The following is a 23119-nucleotide window of genomic DNA, read 5'->3' as shown; positions in this document are numbered from 1 at the left end:
TTATTTAAACCAGTATAGGTAGTTTGACGTTACTCCTGCAAAACAAAGATTGTCAGTACAAGACCCCCCGTAACTGGGAGGGCAAGCTGAACATGGTACCCCTACTTTATATGGTGCTTCTCCAATCCAGTTGCCCCTTGAAAAAAAAAAGAAAAAGAGAGCATTAGTGCTACTTGCCCATTCTTTAAAATCTGATTGTCCTTAAGCACAAGATCACGTGTTGACATGTGATGATATTTTTAGAAGTCTGTCGTTTTAGAAAAGCACTAAAAGTTATAACCATTTCTTATTTCTACAGTAACTTGTTCTGTATATCTTACTTTTAAAATGTTTTCTTTCTGAGTAAATTAATATTATGTTAATTTACAGATAAGAAGTGAGGCACTACAATGCATGGTGACATTATTAGTCATCCGACACCAGGCTTGATGCTCTATCCACTCACCACAGCTGCCTCGTTCCTGCAGCAGCCTTCTAGAGCACATGGGCTGTGTCCACTTAAACTTACTTCTTAAAAAACTCATGCTAATATTATTATAAAGATAGTAAAGTATATACAGATATAGATATATACATGTCCATTATATATATAAAGATATATACATGTAATTCTGGGATGCTTAGAAACGGTGAAATGAGCAAGAAGTTGTTACAAGCATAAAAAATAGGTTTTAAGTGTTCAAAGGATTTCTTCCTCAAGTTGAAAAAATAGTTTAGATTCTCAGTATTCATAAGATGAGATAACGGAAAACTCAGTAAGAGAATAATGGCTCACAGAAGCAGCCATTAAAGGTGATTCCAAAATATTTTCCCATATGTAAACTCATAGTTATAATTTTTAGTAATACTATTAGTTTTTTGATAATGCTGAACCTATTTAACTGAATTATTATGTGTTATCAATATTTTTCTTCATCTGTAATTATGGCCATGATTATAGTGGTACACCAAATTCACCATTTAGGATAGTTAAAAACAGCCACAATGCCTTATGTTATTAAGCTCTTTTAGCTGTGAGGAAGGAGGCAATGAATGTATTCTCAGTAGCATGGTGATTAGTGACTACAGTACTATACAGCCAGTGATGTGAAGGAAATTGAATGGTCAGGAGAAAATTTGGTTGTAGATAGTAAAAAGTCAAGGTTGAAGATAAGACAACAGTGTAAAGGCTAAAATATGAAACAAGTGGGTCTCATCTTTGAGACCTAAATAAGACCAAGCAGGTGACTCATACAGTGCATCTACCAGACATGAACATATCCTTATTCAGTCAGTTGAAAAGTCACGTTTTTATCTATAAAATATCTGTAAAGGAAAAGTTGTCTGTAAAATGAAAAATATGCTGATTATTCATATTACAAAATGAGATGAGATTACAAGGCTGCCCACCTCTATCTAGCTTATTCTACACCCTGCCTTCCAGAGAAGCTTCCTCAAGCATAATTTTGGTAATGTTACATGTTTGCTTATGAACATTCAAGGAGGTCCATCCCTCAAGAGTGCAGCTCACTCCTTTATCCTAATCTCTCCCATTCTATAGTCATAATCTTATTTCCCTCTATATCTTTACCCAAACCTATAAAAATATATGATCCCAGCCTGTGGTATTTTAATTTCATATTTTTCAACTTATTCTACGTAGCTTTTAGAAATTACACAGCACATATTTTTGGTAATGTTAACTTAGAAATACAATTTTATTATATAAAAATTATTATATATTATATTACAAACTTTTATACGAATGGAAGATAATTGTATTCAGTAGTAGATCAGTCAGTTGATAAACATACTATTTTTCCTTCTAATTTTTATTCTATTTCATCTAATTCAATTCATTCTCATGCTCTCATTTCTCTCTCTCTCTCTCTCTCTATCTCTGTCTCTGTCTCTGTCTCCCCCCTCCCCAACCCCTTTCCTTCTCTGTTTTATTTTGCCCCTGAAAAACAGTTATACTTGAGATAAATTCATACTGGGATTGGAAGAAACATAGTCAACTATCAGTCAGGATTTTAAAACTTTCTTCATTGCCTAGGTTTCAGAAGAATGGTTCTCTATCACAGCAAATATAGCATACTAACACAATAGCTTAAACTCTCAGACTTATAAAACAATCAGACATCTCATCAATAGTATTACAAAATTCCAATCATTGGCCAAAAACAGAATAGTTAAATGAATGTTATAAAAAAACCTCTTTCACTATTTGAGTACTACTTGGCCTATTTATGTCAGAAAGAAGGGTTAAAGTCTTAATGGGAAAATATACAGTATAAAACTGAAAATATCAAACAAATGCAGTTTTAATGCTTATCATAATGCAGCCACATTTTACTTTCCAAATCTTACTATTCTAATAACTGTGGAGAGGGGACCATCGGGAAAATTGCTATTTTTCTAACTTTGCAAAAACACTGCCACTGGCATACTACCATATAAATGAGTAATGCAGTTATTTGTGAAACATTTTCTCATTCCCTCCCCATACTGGCAAAGCTGGAGAAAATCTTTGTTTGGGACTTACTTTGGAAGACACCAGGAGTGTCATAAATCCTTTGTACATTTTAGTATTTATTCCAAATGAGAACAGACTCATGTATAAATACTGGAACATTTTATCCGAAGAGTCATTGTTATCAAAAAGGCATTTTATCAGATGTTAACAAATGCTTATTTATCCTCATATTATAAAGAATGTTCATAAATGTGAGCCTATTTTATAATCTTTGATCAATTTTCACAATACCTTTTTATGTACGCCATAAGAAGAAATTACTGAATATTTTTTGTACTGAAATTGAAATCACGGCAAAGCTTTCATTAAAAAGAAGTCATGGCATTTAAATTTTCCCTTCTGATTCTGAATGCCTCCTTAACCATCTATGGAAAAAGTAAACTGTGATTGTAATTTTACTCTTAAAAGAAAGAAGAAGGGCTTGTTTTGCTTTCCTAGTGAAAAAGCTAAGCCAACATTCTAGTACTGATTGATGAGAATACTGTGGTGTTGATAAATTCCCTAGAAGATCCTTTCCTGATGCCTTTTATATAGCTATCAAAAGCCTAAAAGCGTATGTTTATTTTATAATTACCATGCCTAAAGAAAGATGGTAAGGAGAATTTAGTGACTCTCCAAATCACAAATAGTCTTGCCTGCAATTTTAATCTAGAATCCTTGTGAAAAGAAACCTTTCAGCTTATAACTTTTCAGGTATACAAGAAGATGGAAGATTTGAGGATTAGTGCTTGTTAGTTAAGTCTTACTCATATTATTTACCTGTTAAAAATATCTATCAGACTGAAGATATTTACCATCATTAAAGATTCCAAGAAGTAGAATCCAACTGGATACTTACTTTGGGGCATAGTTGCATACCAAATAAACTGCACGGCGCCATACAGCTCCCCAAACATTCATGTTTTGACAAGTATGAATTGCACATCCTATTCGATTGGAAGTGGCCCAAACCATCTGAGAAAGTAAATCGATATACTGTTATTGAAGTTGGAGCTAAGAAAATTCATGTTCACCAAAATAGTAAGAGCATTTTTTAAAAGTATGAATCAAAAATGAACAAAACAATTAAAATAACCTGTGTATAATGTGTGCACATGGGGCCAAAACATCTCATAGGACATCTGGGATTGCAATCCTGGGGATACGGAAAAGCATAATCTTTCACTTCATCATACCATGGCTTGACCAACTGGAGAATAGAGCGATATCTAGATATCAAGAAACACAATGAGAACTTAGAGTACAGTAGTGGCAATATATAGTGGACTCACATTAAATTATAAGTTAATTGGTCCTTTTGCAGATTATTCATGATAAATCAAGAACATACCCACCCCTCACAATTACCATCATCACCTAGTAGAATCCTCTATTCCTCCAAGTAGAGCCAAACATGAAAATGCCCAGGACTGGAGCAAGTGATCCTGTATTTGTCTAAGTATGTGTCTGGTTGTTTCAAAAAGAGAAATGCAAATCTTTCAGGAATTATCATCTTTATCTTGTTTTACCACCTGATTTTCCTCCCCTATGTGGAAGAGAATGAGTCTTTGGAATATTGGATGATGACATTCCACAGTGGTAGAAAAATTATCCTATTACTGGGAACAGCTTTATCCATTGTTGCATATACTTGCATATACATACGTGTGCCTATTTATATATACATATATGTGTAAATATATTGAATTTGTACAACACACACAGGTACAGGTATATGCAAACATGGGAAGGTTGCATACACAATAATGGCTTCTGCCACCATGAAGGGATTTTTCTGAAGTAGAAGAGATAGGATACAGGATACAGCCTGATCCTTTCAAAGATTCTGTGAGATAAGGGTAGAATACAGGCTAAGGGAGGGCGTTCCAAGGGTGAAAGGGAAAACTGGTTTTTCTAGGCCCTTTTAAAAAATTAAATAATCCTTGAAGACATCTAAAACAGTCATAGGCCAAGCATCAGTGCCTGACACATAGTGAGCCCTCTTGCAGATATTACTTGAAATTGGTGTCACTAACCCTTGGAGTCCATAAGCAATAAAGTTGCATGGATAAACAGTATCAGTGAAACTACTTCCTACCTTCCCGTTCGTACAGATAGATTTTGACCCAAAAATCTCAATAAGTAAGAAGGCCCATGGTCCCAAATGCAAGTAGCTGCCCAAGCCTCTGCAGATTTTGCAAGATTTTCATCCCAGACCTGTGAAAGTGAAAAAAAACCTTCAGCTTTACTGGGTTTGCTAGTAACAAACAAAAAGAGAAAAGAAATGGCAGTACTATTTCCTAAGTTCTTTCAATTCTGCTTCCTGACTAGAAGAAAGCAAATTTAGACCATTGTTATTCAAAGTTCTACAGTGCAATATTGTTATTCCTCAGAAATCTTTATTGTTTTTACAGGGCCATCTAGACCCAAAGTCCAGACATAAATTTTGGTAAAGGATAGGTTAACAAAAATATCGTATCCAGATGTAACTTGGAGATACCTCATATTGACCACTGAAGTTTGAATCCACCAAAGTCAATTGATTTCCCTGGAGTTTATTCACAGCAAAAAGCAGCCATGCTATTGATATATCTTAAAAATTAATGAGATCAAATTTATTCAAATCAATGTACCAAAATTAACAATGTCTCATAATCCAACTTTTTAATTGAGATATAATTGATATATAACAATATTAGTTTCAGGTGTACAACTTAATGATTTTTATGAACATATATATTGTGAAATGATCACCACAATAAGTCTAGTTAACATCCGTCACCACACACAGTTACAAATTTCCTTTCTTGTGAAGAGAACTTTTAAGATGTATTCTCTTAGCAGCACTCAAATGTACAATACAGTATTATTAACTACAGTCACCATGCTGTATATTACATCCTCAGGATTTATTTTATAACTGAAAGTCTGTACCTTTTAACCACCTTCACATATTTCACACACCCCACCCCCCAACCTCTGGCAGCCACCTATCTGCTCTCTAGATCTCTGAGTTCAGTATTGTTTTTGTTGTTGTTTTTAGATTCCACGTATATATGAGATCATAAGTTATTTGTCTCTTTCTGACTTATTTCACTTACCATAATGCCCTTAAGTTCCATGCATGTTGTCACAAATGGCAAGATTTCCTTGTTTATTATGGCTGAATAATATTCCATTTATCTACTTATTTGTTGATGGACAATTAGGCTGCTTCCATATCTTGGCTATTGTAAATAGTGCTGTTATGAACATTGGGGTGAAGGTATCTTTTTGAGTTAGTATTTTAATTTCCAGACTAATACCCAGAAGTGGAATTGCTATATCATATGGTAGTTCTGTTTTAATTTTTTGAGGATACTCTATACTGTTTTCCATAGTGGCTGCACCAATTTACATTCCCACCAACAGTGCCCAAGGTTCCCTTTTCCCCACATCCTCACCAACACTTGTTATTTCTTGACTTTTTGACAATAGTCATTCTAACAGGTGTGAGATGATGTCTCATTGTGATTTTGATTTGCATTTATTCCAACTTTTAAGTGTCAAACTATATTAAATTATAATATGATATAAATGATACTTTATATCATTTGAATATTTGATAGTAATAATAATATTAGAACTTTTAATTGTTATGAGCTAGAAACATAGATTTACTTAATGTAACAGTGTATTTAAGTGAAAGGAAATTAATTTAGTAACTTTGAAATAAAATAGGAAAAAAAATTGATGAACCCTTCAGAGACATTTTTACCCTAGAAGGCCATGGCACCCACCCTGAAAAAAGATTTGTTAGCCACTTAGAAGTTGTCTTAAATTAGAAAAACAAAGTCATCTTACATAAATCTATCTAGAATTACATTAAAATAAATTCACTCACAAAATTACATGAAATCAGAATTATCAAGAAAGGATCTGGAGTAATTCTATGGTGACAGTGGCCATATCTCCACTGTCTGTGTAAAAAGAAAGATCATTCAAAAAGCTATAATAAAATACACTTTCCTTAATTATCCAGAATATAATCTGCCCATTTTGTGGATTAATTAAATGTGGCAAAACATTACATAATACCCTTTTAATAATTAAGTAATCAGTGTTAAATACAGTATATAAATGGAAAATATTCTATAATATTTTAAAAGTTAGTGTCTCTTTATGTATTTGTCTTCTCCTTTGAATTGATATCATGCTTTTTTACAGTTATAAAAAATACTTTGTATTATTCTTTCACACTTAGCTCTGTAAAATAATCATTTGATATGTTTTATGAATTATTACTTCAAACCTCTCCTTTTGTTTGTAAAAATTCTGTGCAGAAATATCAGTGAACCAAAATAAATTTGCAATGAAAATCATGGTATTCTAGAATGGAAATTAACTTTTAAAAGCATTTTGTTTGGCTAATAATGGATTCATCTGGTATTTATTCTTCTGATATTTTTAATGAAATATGGATTTATAAAATATGGATTTCAGTTCACCAAAATGCAAAATATTACCATTAGATCACAAATGAATTTTAGACGGAATAGCATCAACAAATTATGTCTCTGAGCTAACTGTAGTCACTTGGGGAAAAAAATACATCTAAATATTATTAACGTATTGAAGTGGTGTGCACTCAGAACAGTAACTGCTAAAAACACGGCTTTTCTGTGTTTTTATATAATCTTTCTAAAAACAGTCTTTCTTATAGTCTTGTTCTGAAATATCAGCACTGCATGGCACAAATAATACTGAAAAAGAAAATAAAATATCCTGTATTCTAACCCTAAGCCTACTGCTAAGATCATCTGTGACTGAGGACATGTTAATTATTCTGTCTCCCAGTTAACTCATCTCTAGGGTCCCTTTCCTCTTCAGCATTTCATGATTTAGTATCCCTGAGTAACTCCAGCATCAGAATCAGGAAGATCTGTTATATTGACCTGTGACTTGTTCAGTTCTAGCCTTTTCCATACCACAGAAAGAGGAAACCTAGATTCTTCACAAAATAATTTAAAATATTTAAGGCAGTTAACAAATTTAAGGTAACTTAGCATATATAATTCTATATGCTTACTCATATACTTAAAACGTATTGTGTATGTCAAAGAGATAAACCAAAGAGTTCATGCCTGAAAAATATCTTACATGAGCACCATTTTTAAATTATTATAAAGGATTTTGATAGGAAGACCATGTATTTAGCATTACCGTTGCCTACATTTTTAGGTGTTTCTATGTACAGATATCATAATTAAAATTTTTGAGATGATAGTTGTGAGGGAGGAGAGATGACCACTTTTTTTCATCTCTTCATGTTTGCTTTTAGGAAACTGATGGGAGGGATTTCTGCCTGTCCCTGAAGGAAGATGCTGGAGACCCTGGCAGCACTGGCCGGGTCCCACACAGAGAGTGGGATCATTTTGCCTTCCCATGGGAGACATACCAACTGTCTCTCTGATGCCTACTGCAGAAGAAGTCAGAAAATCCTGTGCTCTTTCTTGCCTGTTTGTCCCCAGGCAGGACTCACACCCATCCTGTAAAGAGGGGAAGATCCTGCTCTGAAATTTACGAATTGCATATCTACTGTATTTGCTGTCTCCGTCTTTCTCCACTGGTTACAACTCCCAGGAGAATATGGGTGAGTGATGTATCCCTTTAATCCACAGTGGTATTTCAATCTATTAATATGATGAGAGGTCTTTCAGGGTTGAAAACAGCAAATAAGGATAGCTTCTTTCTTATCCAGAAGCTCTAAATTGTGATGAATGTTGCCAGTTTAACCATGTGAAAGAATTCTAACAACTTATACAAATTTAGGGAATGAAGTTGTAATCACCTAAGCATTTGACTAATATATACATTTCTGGATGCTTGGTGGATAATCTATCTGCTGAATTTTGCTGAACACCCGTGATATTTATTTGAAATAAGTTTAGTATCATACCCTACAAATACAGCAAAAGAAAAAAGGTCACAGGTGTGTACTTACTTAACATTCTATGGAATGACTAGCAAATATGCAACATATTATGATCATTTGTTAGAAAAGCTAAACACCTTATATTTATTCAGCTTTTATGCAGCTAGCCTCAAATTCTGTATTTCTAGTTCTTGTCCCTCTAAATGGATAAAATACTTTCACAGATAACTGAGTTGTGAACACTTAAAATATCATGCCTTCTAAAAATTAGGCAAAAATTAAGAAAATGATGCATGGAGACAAAAAAACATTTACAGGAGCTAGTAGAAGTTAGATATTATGATTAGATAACTCACAAAGTGAAGATGGCTTAAAACGGTGTCAGAGCGCGCAGAAGCCTATATATCCATGGCATTTTCTTCCATTCTTTGCTGTTACGAGCCATTTAGTTGGTCAGCTTGTAAACTGATTGATTTAGCTCTGGACTAAAATGTTTACCATGAACTACTCTGCTTATCAACAAATTTAGCACCTTGTCTGTGGAAACCACATAGTCTGATTAAGCCATGAGAAGCATCCAGAATTCAAACTGATGTCATTTCAATAGCTAGAAGAGTGTGGCTCCAAGAGATAGGAGGCATATGAAAAGAATGAAAAGACCTCAAGTCCAGAGGTCTTCAGAGGTTAAGCCAAAGAAATACAAAATTGAGTCAAAGAATGTCTCAGCATGGGAGAAAATCACTGACTTCCGTAAATTGAAGAATTAGAGAGTGATATGATCCAGCCCAAAGATGAGGTGGTTTTATCAGCCATTTCCTTAAGTTTTGTTACCCACAACACAGTGGGCACTGGGACATCCGAAACTGCCTTCTTAAACCCCAGTCACTATCTCCGGACAATAAGAAATGTAGACCAACTGAAAGGCAACCCTGAAAATTACTTGAGAATATATCCCCAACATTGTTTGATATGACATACTGTTTTGTTTCAAGTGGGTAACATCTTTTAATTCCAAACATAAGAATTAAAGGTAGACGTGTTTGAAAGAATTAAATATAAGGTGTTAAAAAGGATAAATATTTCTAGGTAACGAACCTGTACATATTTGATGTTATTAATATTTATAGTGGTTCAGAGAATATGGCAACACGTTATTAAAGCAATACGTTAGCCTTGTAATTTCAACATAAAATATATCAATAATTATTTATATTTGTGGTTTTAAGTTAAAAATTTTAAGAAAATCTTGTTACAATTTTTAAACAGTATTGCAAAATTTAGAACTTAAGAGTCACTGTGTTGCTTAGGCTTTTAAGACATTTAAATATATGGAAATTATTTTCAATAAGCCAGTTGAAGTACTAAAGGTCAAATATGTTAAATCTATAAATGCAGCTTAAAATTTAAATTAATTAGATTTGTAAGTAGTAACAAACATTAAACAAATGTGATTGCCAAACTTGCTAGATTTCTGAATAGAACAAAAATATATGTAAATGAAGCTAAATTAGAGGAGAACAAGAAATATTAAATTTGAAAATGACCTCTTAAAAAATCTGTTCTGCACGTGGAAACCATCTTCAAAGACATAAAATACTAAAAAATAAAGTTATCACACTGAGTTTTTGAAGACACATTTCTAAATTGGTTATTGTCATGGATACTCTGATAGCAATGACATTGGAAACAGTATGGCACGTCGTATAGACACTTATTTTCTTGGACTGACATGTGGTCATTTCTCATATATTTAGATAAAAAGTAAAGGCAGTTTAGATAGACAAGTTTTTGGCTTTTAAAAATAACTCAGCTGGGGCTCTTTGTTCTTTTTCTGGGTTAGATTGGGAAAGCAGTGCTGACTTATAGAAGTGAGAAAGAGCCATTAAAAAGATACTAAGTGATGACAAAATTATTTTCCCTGAGGGCTGCCAGAAGCTTTTAAAAAACACTTCATGGGCATGGTTGTGGTTTTGTTTTGAAATTGGGGTTTATTCCCTTTCAGTGGAAATGCTTGTGAAGTGCCAATAAAGGAAACTGAGAGCTGAATATATGACCCAGTGTTAAACCAGACAGGAGGGAAGAATGGGCTTTGGTAAGACTGGGGGGGGGGGGTGCGGCACAGGAAGAGAAAAGGATTTCCCATGGGAAATTGGGGGCGATAATTGGATTAATTAAATGATATTAAACCAATTATACTTTTAAAAAGAACTAGTTAAGGAACTTGATTTAAAAAAAATTCCCTCAAGCCTCAAAAATGACCATAAATATGGGACCACATTATACCACAAAGTATCAACGTGGGGTCCTAAGCATTTTTTAAATGTTTAAATGAAAATAGTGAAGACTTTCCTCAGGTAGGATGAGTGCTACCTTTTATGTAGGTGGGAAAGGTAAATTTCTATGAAAACAAGATGTAAAAGTATACTTTTTTTTTAGAGGTATTCTGAACTGGATCATTGCCAGCAGCATAAAATTCTTAAAAACAAACACAAAAGGACTTCTCTTGACCCCTTTTCATCTTCGTCTTCCAATGCACCATTCCTCTTCTTCCTTTTAAAATGAAATTTGAGTGTTGTCTTAACAGAGAATTTTCAGTTTTTCTTCTACTCTTGAGCCCACCCCAGGCAGGTTCCCCCCGCTACCTCCACTCTACCCAAATTGCTCACATCAATATCATAAATGGTCATTTCCTGGTCACCATGTTATTTGTTCTATCAGCAGCTTTTAGAATGCCTGACCACTTGCTCCTCCTGGACCCACTTCCACCCCCTGGTTTCATGACCTCACCCTTGCCTTGTTTTTCTCTGGCTGCTGCCTTGTTTTCTTCCATATGTTTGCTGATTCTTCCTCATCTCCCTAACCTGTGCATGCTGGAGGGTTCCCAGGGCTGAAGCCACGTCTCTGTCTGTCTGTCTGTCTGTCTCTCTCTCTCTCCCTCTCTCTCTTCTGTTTCATCAATTCACTGCCTAGGTAACCACATCCAGTCTCACACATTGAAATACTATTTATAAGCTGGTGGTACTCTTCCAAATTATATCTATAGACCTCTCCACTGAATTCCAGACTGATTTATCCACCTATCCACTTTAAACCTCTACTTAACAAGTCCAAAATTGAGTTCCAGTATTCACAACCCTACCGCCACTCCCTACCCTCTAACCAGCTACTCCTACAGTCTTCCTCCCATCAGTGGATGACATTACCCTTTTTCTTCTGGTTCAGGGGTCACCAGATCTATCCCATTGCCTACTTATATGTTATCTATAGCTGTTTCTGTGTTACAGTGGCAGCACGGACCACAAGGTCTGCAAAGCTAAACGTATTTGCCATCTGGTCCTTTACAGAAAAAGTTTACCAATTGCTTTTGTAGTTGCTCAAGCCAGAGAGTCCATAGCCATCTTTACTCTTTCTTTGCTTAATAATCATTATATGCTCTATCAGCAAATCTTGTCGATCCTGCCATCAAAATCCTGTCTATCCAGAATATACCCACTGATCATCACTATTATTACCACCACCTTGAGTGAAGCCACCATCATTTGTTATCTGGATTATTGAAAAAGACTCCTAGCTGAGGGAGTGTTTCCTACATATAAAGCCTTAATATATAAATTAAGGAAGGCATGGATAAAAGAAAAATATTCAGAATTTGAGGTAAGATTATTTAAACAGGATTGGTGATTAGGAAATAAAGGAAAAAAAATTTCAGTGCTTTAATCTATGCATGGCTCAATCTATACCTCAGTCAAGTGCTTTGAAAATACCAAAGTGCTATTTAAATATAATCAAACTCAACTGATTGGGTTGGGGGTTGGTCTAGTAATGAAAATGAGTATTGGGTGTAAGATGACAAAATGCAACTGCTGCATGACATCCGGACAGTTATATGAAAGAGAGAGAGAGAGAGAGAGAGAGAGAGACTTGGAAATGAGTGAATTTTTCCCCACCCAAAGAGGCTCTTCCTTTTTAAACAATTGCTGACAAGCAGGAAGTGGGCACAATGTCTCTAAACCTTAAAACTTTTCAGGATAATCTAGAAATCCTGATGTATATGTGAAATGTATCCACTTCTACATGTTGCCAAATAGCCTTTTAAATGTAAAATTCTCTACAGTTCAACACTTGCAGAGCAAATTAAACATGACTACTAATTGGAATGGTTAATGGGCCTACAGTTTATGAACTCTGATGGGAGGTATCATTGTCACCATTACGCTTATGTAGATGTGTGATCTTAATACACAAGGATGGTGGCAAGAAAGAGTGACCCTGGAACTGTCTTGGCCCCAAATCTCCTTACACCAAACTTACCAGCTGGGGACTGCTGTTTTGTTATCAACAATGGAAAATGCAAGAAATGCAAATTTCCAGATCAACCAATAGAATCCTAGATAATTCGTTAATCTAGGCAGCTAGTAATTGACCACTTATTGGGAGGGCTGCACAGTATTGGGTACTGGGAATTCAACAGTCAGCAAGACTGACATAGACTCTGCTTTACAGTTTAGGAAAGAGACAGGCAATTAACGCACTACCAAATAAATAGTGAATTTATTCCTGTGTGTATGTGTAATGTAAGAGGTAGCATGGGGGGTGGGGAGGGACTTGATTTTCCATTCCCTTAATGGCACAACTTCTTACCTTTTCCAAGATTTTCAGAAAGCAAATATCTTCATGCCACCTTCCTTACGCTGGCCATACTCTGGTTGCAAGAGGTGGTGTGTACAGGTATTTCACACAAAAGGGCTGGAGGCTTAGAAAGAGCTGGGAGACTGGGGGACAAAGGTTTAAGGCATAGATGCTCACAGGCTTCAAAGGCTTGAAACACTATCGTAATACAGAGTTTTCCTATGTGGTTGCCAAGGTTAGAAAGAGTACAGGAAGCAAGATTTGATTCCATATGAAGAAACACTTTCTAATATTCAGCGATGTCCTCAGATAAAAATGCATGTGGAGCGGGCTCAAGAGCAGGAGATGAACTCATGGAGGGGAGTGTGTATTGTAGTCTTTCAAAGCATGGGCTCTGTTGTCATACAGAACTGCTTTCTCATCATTTTGATTTACTTACTCTGGGACCTGGGGGAAGCAACTTACGCTCTCCAAACTTCAAATTTCCTGTCTCTAAATGAGGAAAACTGTCCCCATCTCACGAGACTGTTGTGAAGGTTAGGCAAGATAGTGATTGAAGAGAATTTAGCACAGCTCTAGCACGGCAGGGTGTACAGAATGGTAAACGCTATTATTATTGGAAGATCAGGCACTGGAAGAGTGGTGGTGTCTGTGAACTAGAAAGATGCCTAAAGTGAGAGGTAATGAGAGGTGCACTTTTGATCACCTTATCTGGCAGCCTGAAGTTTGAGACACAATCAAGCTTTAATCTCAACTTAGCAGGCAATCAGAGAAAGTGAAAACATAAACCCTGAAGCAACAAACTAATCAGAAACAGAACTGTGTATAGATAACAAGGACCTTGCTTCTTGGCAACATAACATCAGACAGTGGAAGATAAAAATTAGAGAACATTTCAGAAGTTTTAAAACCTATTAATTCCCCTCCTTAAATCCCTCTTTAACATATGTTTTATCTTTAAATTTAAAGACCATTTGTTGATAGATTCTAGCAACAGTTCTCCTTTCCCGGGAAATTAATACCCACCAGCTATCATTTAATACTGTAGTTATATGCCAAGAAGACATTTTCATGTGTGGTTAATTTTTTTCACCAACTCAGTGTTACAATCAGCTAAAAACTGACTTCTCGATTGTTAAACTATCTTGTGAGACACATGCAAACCCCGTACCTTGCTGTTGCCCACTTAGAAGAATTCAAATGCCTTTCCGCCTACCTACTGCTTGCTGAAAACATGATCTCACTGGAATGCAGAGACAGATTTGGTAGAATGTTCATATTTAATGAAATTATGAAATGTGAATTTGATGCACTTTGTAGGGTAAAAAAATATTGTGCCCTTAAGCAACATTCCTGGACTCTTTCAGTTTGGAGTATGTGATGTGAAATTTTAAGAGTCATGAAGTTTAGTCTAAACACACAACTTTGGCAGCATTCTTCCATATTTGTGTCAAAAAAATGCTTGGTACCTGATTTTAGACTCTATGGGTAACATAGACTGGGAACATTCAAATCATACCCCTCCAAACCTCAGTCCATGATGTATTTTATGCCAAACATTTCTCTTGACCATTTTAAGCTGTTAGTCTTTATCTTCCCTGCCTTCTTTCCAAGCCATTCTTCAGAAATTCTCATAGACAATTAAACATCTCAAGTTCATAACCATTTAATGGCCATTGACTGACTATTAAATGGTTTTCAGATATACTAAATTCAGGACACCAGCCAGACTAGTCAACTTCGATTTTTCTGAAGTCCTTTGATTAGTTTCCAGAAAAACCTTATCCTGAGTGTGTCAGAAGACTAGATGGACCTGGTGCTATCTAGCCCCCTGAAATAGATTTGGAGTCATGTTAACTTAAGTCTCAGCACTGATTCTAAAAAATATATATATATATTCTTAAAAGATACATGAAACTTTCTTGCAAAAATTCTTGAGTAGATTCCCAGACATAAAATCATGCATCCATGCTGTCTCCATGACACTACCCTACCCCCATTATGTAAAGTGGTCCATTCTGATTACCAAAATATTCCCAACCAAAATTCTTTGTATTGGAAGAATGTTCCCTCCCACACACTAGCTACTTTTTTCAATCTCTGTAGATGTGTACCCTGGATGATAAACCTTCAGCTACTTAATGACTACCAGAAACCTGCACTTTATTTTGTGTTCTCCAACTCAGGGAAGCCCAATTGTCCTAGTCAAAGATGGAGGCATCCTCCTTGGCTTCTCCATCATATAAATCCTTATGCCACTTCTTCATATAAATCACTTACACATACTGATTTGATCCCCAAATTCATTTTGTCACATCCCTATGTCCTTAAATGTCATTGAGGCTTCAATTATCTCTCGCCCAGGCTATTATAACCGTCTCTTGACTGTGCCGTTACTTCTGCCTGTCTCCAATCCCTTTCTCAACCCGTAGCCAGAATGACCCTTCTGAAGGCAAATTAATTACACAACTTAAAACCTTCAACCACTTCCCTTAATCTTAGAATAAAACTCAAACAAGTTTCTGCTTGCCTTCCCAGCCTCATCAAACATCACTTTTTCTTTTATCCTCTACATCCAAGCCACACTGAATTTCATCTATGCCTTCAAGGTACCATGCACCTTCCCAAAACACCCTTCCCCACCTACCACAGATTCCCTCTTTCCAACTCCTGCCTGTATAACTTTTATTTATTTTTCATATTTAATATCTGAAATCATTTCCTTTTGGAAGCCTTCCTTGCGTCTCTACCCCCAGTCCAAGTCTGGGCCAGATATGCCCCATGGGATCCCACAGCACCTGTATTTATTCTACTTTAGCACACAGCTCACTGCTTTGCCCACTTACTCGTCCATTCACAGTACTTTCTATCAAGAAATGTCTTTTTGCTCCCTGCTGAACCCCTCAGCACAATGCCAGGCACAGGAATAAATACTGTGGAATGAGTGATTGAATACTGAGTGACCCCTGCCCACCTGAGCACCATAGCCATGTGCTCTTTACATGGAATGCCCAGCAAAGGTTAAAAGACTTCATTCAGTTGTTCCATAGATTGTTACTGAGTGTTCTCTGTGGGACAGATATGATGCTAGGTTCTATAAATAGTCAGCAGGAATATAATAAAATTTTCTGTACCATTGCATATGGTCAAATATAATTTGCCACCAAAAAAGCAGTGTTGAATACTAGGAAATATGGTCGATATATATGTAGCCTATGTGTGATTCAAAGCTCTTCCTTCTACCAACTGATGGTGAGGTTCTGAATCATATCATGTTAATGTTTTTACATTTGCACATCTTAGAGCCTGTACTCAAAACAATCATAAACAAAATGTCCTTACTTTCAGCTGGCTCCATAAGTGGAGAGCTAAACATTCATATATAAGCAATACTAAGTAACTAATACTATGCAACATGCACCTTGGAAGAAAATTCATACAAAATGTGCCCAGTCTCCATTTGAAGCCAAGACACTTAAAAGGTTCTACATGTAGGAGAACAGGAATGTGGAGTTCCAAATGAGCTGGAGAAATGCCTTCCTGTCAGCAATCTTTCTCAGTTCCCTGCTGGCTGGCAATGTTCTCAGGAGGCTTTCTAGTGGTCATAAAAGCATTCATTGAAAAAATTTAAGTTAGACACATCAAATTTCTCATAAGAAGAAAATTGAGTTATCCTTCCCAAATGAGAGGAAAGGTGCCATCTGGTCCAGTATATGGTTTCATTTAAAACAACGATAAGGATAGACATCACAAGTGTTTTGTCAACTATGAATAATTTTAAAAAAAACGTCTTTTACACTATCTACATTCTCTTACACACAAAGCCCAAATAAACAAAATCCAAATTTTTCCTTATTCTCAAGACATAAATTACTGTAGGCAAATACTTTACTGGCTATTTCTGAGGACGGATTAATCTATTCTCCATTCATTCATTTGAGTCATGCTTTCTGTAACTTTACTACCTGCTGTGACTTGGTAACTAGTATTTTTCTCTTTTCCAGAAGAGTATAGGAGACTGATTCCCTTAGCTCTGCAAATAATATTTGCAGGCACCAAACAAATGAAATAGGGCATATTATCAATACAGCTATTTTGGCTTCTTGAAATTACATTACACATTTTTTTTTCACTTTTAAGTTGTTCAGTTCATATCTATCATTATCTTCACACTGTCCCCTACCTGTCTTTCCATCATTCTCTACCATTTATGAAGATGGCTACCATGTGTTCTCATGAACTACTTCCATTAACTGTTCATACCTGTCACTGTGGTAGGTATAGGTGTCCAGTTCCTCCTCACCTTTGACTAAAAGAATGGCCCTGTTGGGCTTCCCTGGTGGCACAGTGGTTGAGAGTCTGCCTGCCGATGCAGGGGACGCGGGTTCATGCCCCGGTCCGGGAAGATCCCACATGCCGCGGAGCGGCTGGGCCCGTGAGCCGTGGCCGCTGAACCTGTGCTCCGCAACAGGAGAGGCCACAACAGGGAGAGGCCCGCGTATGGCAAAAAAAAAAAAAAAAAAGGCCCTGCTGATTCAGTGGTTGCCACCTCTTGGGTCACCTTCACAGCCAATCTAAACTCCATCAATTGATAGTGCCATCTTTCTCATATGCACCTCTGACCCTGCTCTAAAACCTCTGTGGCCTCCCTAATGGCTCTTGTATTAAGTGATCCTCAATCTTTTCTCAAAATCCTTGAAAACATGGCGAATGTGTTATGCTTTTTCTCTCCTGGCGATTTTGTTCATTCATTGCTTTACCTACTATAACATCCAATCCTACCCTTTCCTGAGCATCTATCTCATATACCCTTCCTCTAAGCAGCCTTCCATGATTTTGCCAACTAGAGATTACCTCTTCTTTCTTTTATTTCTCCATGGTATTTTGGTCTGTACTCTTTTATTACATCAGTCTTACACAGCAGCGTCTTATACTGAATTATGTGCCTAAGGTTTTTTTTTTCCTGCTTGTTTTTCCTGTTTTGTTTACAGTTTAAATACAAAGATTTCTGTTATCTTTGGATCTCATCCTCTTACAGAAGGACTTCAAATTTTTTAAATTAATTTATTCAATTGCCTTAAATTCAAGAAATATCTTACAAATTTTACTCCATGTATGAGTCTTGTAATTTCATTCTTTTAGGGAATGATTCTTATTCTAAGAAACTAGTGTGGTCTGTGGTTTAGAGTCACGGTTTAAGTTGCCCTTAGGAAGAATGAAAAACAGCTGGTGTCCAAGGAGCTATGGAAATTTGTCAAAAAACTAATCGTAGAACAGAAGCCAAGAGTTTGACTTGCATATCTTAAGCTCTATCTATATTATTATTTTTTGAAAGGATACAGTGTTTGGAAAATCATGGCCAGTATACCCAAAGAAGATATTATACACTAAAATATGAATGTCAACACTCTAGTGTTCAAATTGTGTCCACTTAATTTACTCAAGCATACACTAGCATAACCAAGTACTTAAAGAGGATAAAATCATTTAATTTTAAGGGGCTTTTTGCTTTTTAGAACTTTGAAAAACTTCTTTCATATTTTAGGTGCACAGGATAAAATGTTATTATAAATGATAAGCGAACTTTAAATATAAATAATAATATCAAAATTGATTCAAGTTATAAACATGTAACAATTCATAGGGATTTCAAATTCACCAAATAATGGTTGATTACTGTCTATACACAAGAAATTTCCCAAGAAAATAGTTATACAAAGGTGAATAAACATAGACTGAGCACCCTGAAAGCTTAAAATTAGGAAGATTGCAAGAAATATACAAATAACTGTAAATTGAGTCTGATTTTAATAAGAGCAGTGTGATAAACATAATAGGCTACAGTGGTTCAAAAGAAGGAGAAATCAAATATGACTGTGAATGTAAGAAACATCAGTGAAGGACACAACATTCTTACATAAAACTTGAAGGGTAGGATTATAAATATTGGAATAAGTTAAGGAGGAGACATGAGAAGGTGAGGAAATGGCATGGGAAGAGGCTCAGAGAGTAAAGTTGTGAATGAAGGGGATTGCAAATCAGGCTGATGCAATTAGAAACAGCCCTGATACCAAGGGGGAAAGGGGTGGGGTGGGAGGAATTGGGAGACTGGGATTGATACATATATATTATTGATACTATGTATAAAATAGACAACTGATGGGAACATACCATATAGCACAGGGAACTCTACCTAATGCACTGTGGTGACCTAAATGGGAGGGAAGTCCAAAAGGGAGGGGATATCTGTATGTGCATGGCTGCTTCATTTTGTTGTGCAGTGGAGGCTAACACAACATTGTAAAGCAACCGTACTCCAATAAGAATTAATTAAAAAAAAATAGAAAGAGCCCTGAGCTGAAGACCATTTTCTATGAGGCTCCCATAGTGATATCACCCACTGATGGGGACAGTTTGAACACAGGGCTGGTAGCCATACTGAGGTAAGTGTCCTAAGCTTTTGAGGTCCATATTTGAAGTTAGGAATTGAACTCACTTTCGAATTGTTCACAGTCCAAAGCAATGTTAAACAAATTAAAATAAAAGTAACAGTGTTCAACTGAGATCTGTATTTTTCACCTGGCCTGGAGGTTAAAGTCACTGACATTCCTGCTCTGACCTGTTAGATTTTATTTCTCTCAAAGTTTCTCTGAGTCTGCATGAGGGATCCAATTATTTCAGTTAGTCAATTTACTCACAGAGACAGGATTTCACTAAATTGAGCACATTTTTCTAACTGAAGTAATCTGTTCCTCTCCCCCCACCTCAGGGAGTTTGCCCACTCTCTTCCCTCTGTCTGGAATGGTCTTCCCTCATCTGTCAGTGTGGCTTACTGCCTCACCTTCCTCCAGGACATCTCAGGGAGCCCTTCTCTGACCACACTATTAAATGTCCCAGCCTCAACCTGCTTTATTTTTCTTCATAACCTTATCACCTTCTAACATACTATGTAATTTATTTATCTTGTTTATTGCCTGATTGCCCACCCAGGAGGCCAAGGACTGTCTATTTTATTCATGAATTTATCCTAGGTGCTTAGAATAGTACCTAACATATAGTAAATGCTCCATAAATATTAAGTGAATAGATACATGTGTGATGAAGTGTATGCAGTATTTACATGATAATTTGAGACAGTGTTACTTTATAGAGCTTAATATTCTGACTGCTGTTTCTCGTTAACTTTACTAAGTGAAGAAGGATTTATAAAGCATTTACTATATAACAAGCACTGTATCTGGTTCTTACAAAATAAATTATTATGTAGTAGCTCCCATATTTGAAAAGCAAATAATAAGAAAGGAATGACAAATAGAATATGAAAACTATATGATTTCAGCTGGCATTGCAAAGAAGGAAACAGTGATATCCTGACATCTCCAGCAGTTTCCCCCAATGTAGTATTTGCTCGGTCTAGAGAATGAAAAGATGCTCCCCAATACAAGCATAGGCTTTGAAATTACACAGACCTTAACTCTAATTCCAATGATACCATTCATTATCCAAACCACCTTCACTTAGTCATTAACTTCTTTGTGTCTAAGTGATTTCATTGGTAAAATGAGGATCGAAATCTTAACCTCACAGGGAGACTGAGCTATCAAATGAGATCATCTGTGGAAACAATTAGCCAAGTCCTTGGCACATAGAAACAATTTAATAAATGCATGTGGAATGAATTAATTCTTGATCAGTGGGGAAAAGTATAACTAGAAAAATGTGGCTTTTTAAAATATATTTCTACTGTGTTGTACCCCACATATTATTCATGATGATCCCTCTTCCCTCAATATTATTGAAATAATAAATTGCATTATATATTGATTGGTTATCATATAAATTATTGTTCCCATTTCACAGAGAAGGAAGTAGAGTCTTATGCATATTAAGTAACTTGCACAAGGCCACAAAGTACACAGCAGAGTTAGGATTTCACCCCACATGAAGTCCTCTCCAAAGCCGGTTCATTTGTCTTGATCCTTGCCTTAGTCTGCATAGCTATGTGATTGCCGCCAGAAAGTATTCCCTAAACCTGCAGTCTGGATAGCATACCTTTTTGAGCTCACATAGAATCTTATGCATATTTCTCTCATAATGCATGATGTTTGAAAACATGTTTGTTCCTCTCCTTTCTATACCTGGGCATCACCTTCTAGAAACACCTGTTCAATGTGAGTAATTGTTCCTATTTTTAGATCTTGAACAGGTTTTCACTGGGCACTTTCACAGTAAGCTCACAGAAACCCATAAAAACTAATGTTTATTGAACATTATTTTTCTGTAGGCTCTGGTCTAATTGTTCTAGTTCTCAACTCCATACATTCCTCATAACAACCCCATATGGCAGATACTACCTTTATCCTCATATTAGAGATGATGAAAATAAAACACAATTAGGTTAATGAATTCACTCAGCTTATATTCCAGGACTGGGGTTTGAACCCAAACATTTAGATTCCAGACTACATATTCTTAATCATGAGACTATATTGCCCCTCATACACCAGGACTGATGACATCTTCTTTTCCACTTTCATTTAAAAATCCTAGAAAAATGCATTTTCATAGAGTCTAAATTGTACTTCTATGAACCATGACTCTCTTACATTTGGCAAGTCTGTATTTTTCTGTGACACTAATTTCTACAATTAGTCAAACTTTAAAAGCTTATTTAAATAAAATAGATACATTTAGAATCTGACAGAAACCCCCAAATTTTAGGTCAGCACTTACAGAGTGTTGTTAGTGGTACTGCCATACCCACCCCAACTTAGAAATACCATACTGGTGGTCTTCATTGCCTTAAACAGGCTCCAAGCTGTGCTCTTGGAAGGTGCTGGAAGTTAAACCATAACCTTGTATAAATTCAAAACCAAAAACAAAGAAACTTTAAAAAGACATCTATCCTTTTAATACCAACTTTTTAAAAAAACTTTCCAAGTAAAATGATTTAAACACAGAGAGCCTATTTTTTATTTTTAAGAGAGAGCAAAGAATGTGTTCATGGCAAGTTGGAACAGTGTGCAAATGTGCTGACTTCACTGTTATCTGAACGACAAAGCATTAAATCACAAGAAGGAAAAAGTCAGCATGTTCTCTGAGAATACAAATAGATTAGTGTCAGGAAGAGCTTTGTCCAAGAAAGGGAAGAGATACCTATCCAGAGAATAATTCATGCACATGAAACGTATAATTTAAAAAAATCATTTTCAAAAAATATTTTAGCTGATAAATATGACTATTAGATAAACAAAGCACAGAAAAAGTTCCATGTGAATTTTTTTTTAAGTGGACCTTCCAAATGTGATCAGTCATCACACCCCACTCTTTACCTCTTTCTTATATAAGACCTGATTCATTAATGGTTATGGAACTCACACAAAAATATTAGATCCCTTTCCTCCCTTTTAATTATATGATGGAACAGTACTTAAGTTTACCAGGCACTTAAGAACATTCCTTAAGTTAAAAGGTGTAAAAAACCCCATATCCCTTAACATATGAATTCTTTAGATTCTCCTAATGTACAATTTAAGTAAAGCGTCCTCACTCAGAATTCAAAGAAAACAAGGTTCTCTTACCATATATTCCATGTTTGCTGCTGGTGGGAACACTTTGCCCCGAACTTGGTTATGATAATCAAGAATGGCGATCATGTCATTCTGCGAAATGTAGCGCTTCCGCCTGGCTTTGGGGATGTCCGCAGAATCTAGTTGTGCTTTTAGAGCTGCTTCAATATCAGTGAAATTATTGGTTGGCGGGGATGAGTCAGTGGAATTGAGTAAGATGACGGCACTTGCTTCACAGAGAAGGGAGAGCAGGAGTGCACTGCTGATGGCAGAGATTGCTATCATTTTGAGAGGTGGAGAGGGAGAGGCCACAGAGTTTGCCTTAAAGCAGAAAGGTAGAGTTAGGGTCTATGAAAGGAAAAAAAAAATAGGGCCAGAGGGTATGAATTTACAAAATCATTGCTTGACTTGACTTTCTTCAAAAAATCCAAGCAAATGCTGAACTCAAGCCTAGAAGACAACCTGTAGTGGTCTCTATACATTTTACTTGGTGTTATGAAGCAGTCCCCTAAG

General features: G+C 36.0%; 1 protein-coding gene across 1 annotated transcript; it reads right to left on the bottom strand.

Moving 5' to 3' along the window:
• Positions 1-22891, bottom strand: PI15 (peptidase inhibitor 15). Its single transcript, XM_060128300.1, has 5 exons — positions 22619-22891; positions 4593-4711; positions 3591-3723; positions 3354-3469; positions 1-136 (listed from the first exon to the last, which is right to left on the bottom strand). The coding sequence occupies exons 1-5, from the start codon at positions 22889-22891 to the stop codon at positions 1-3; spliced, it is 777 nt and encodes a 258-aa protein (XP_059984283.1).
• Positions 22892-23119: the final 228 nt, after the last annotated feature.

The sequence above is a fragment of the Lagenorhynchus albirostris genome, chromosome 17 (genome assembly GCF_949774975.1).
Source record: "Lagenorhynchus albirostris chromosome 17, mLagAlb1.1, whole genome shotgun sequence".
Lineage (NCBI taxonomy): Eukaryota > Metazoa > Chordata > Mammalia > Artiodactyla > Delphinidae > Lagenorhynchus > Lagenorhynchus albirostris.
This window is presented reverse-complemented; position numbering and strand designations above follow the sequence as displayed.

Bases quoted from the DNA above. Each gene is read 5' to 3' on its own strand.
- PI15 (XM_060128300.1), bottom strand. From the start codon at position 22,891: ATGATAGCAATCTCTGCCATCAGCAGTGCACTCCTGCTCTCCCTTCTC. The intron at 3,470-3,590 runs GTTATTTTAATT...TTACTTTCTCAG, and splicing joins TGTGCACACATTATACACAG to ATGGTTTGGGCCACTTCCAA. The intron at 137-3,353 runs GTAAGTATCCAG...TTTTTTTTCAAG, and splicing joins GTATGCAACTATGCCCCAAA to GGGCAACTGGATTGGAGAAG.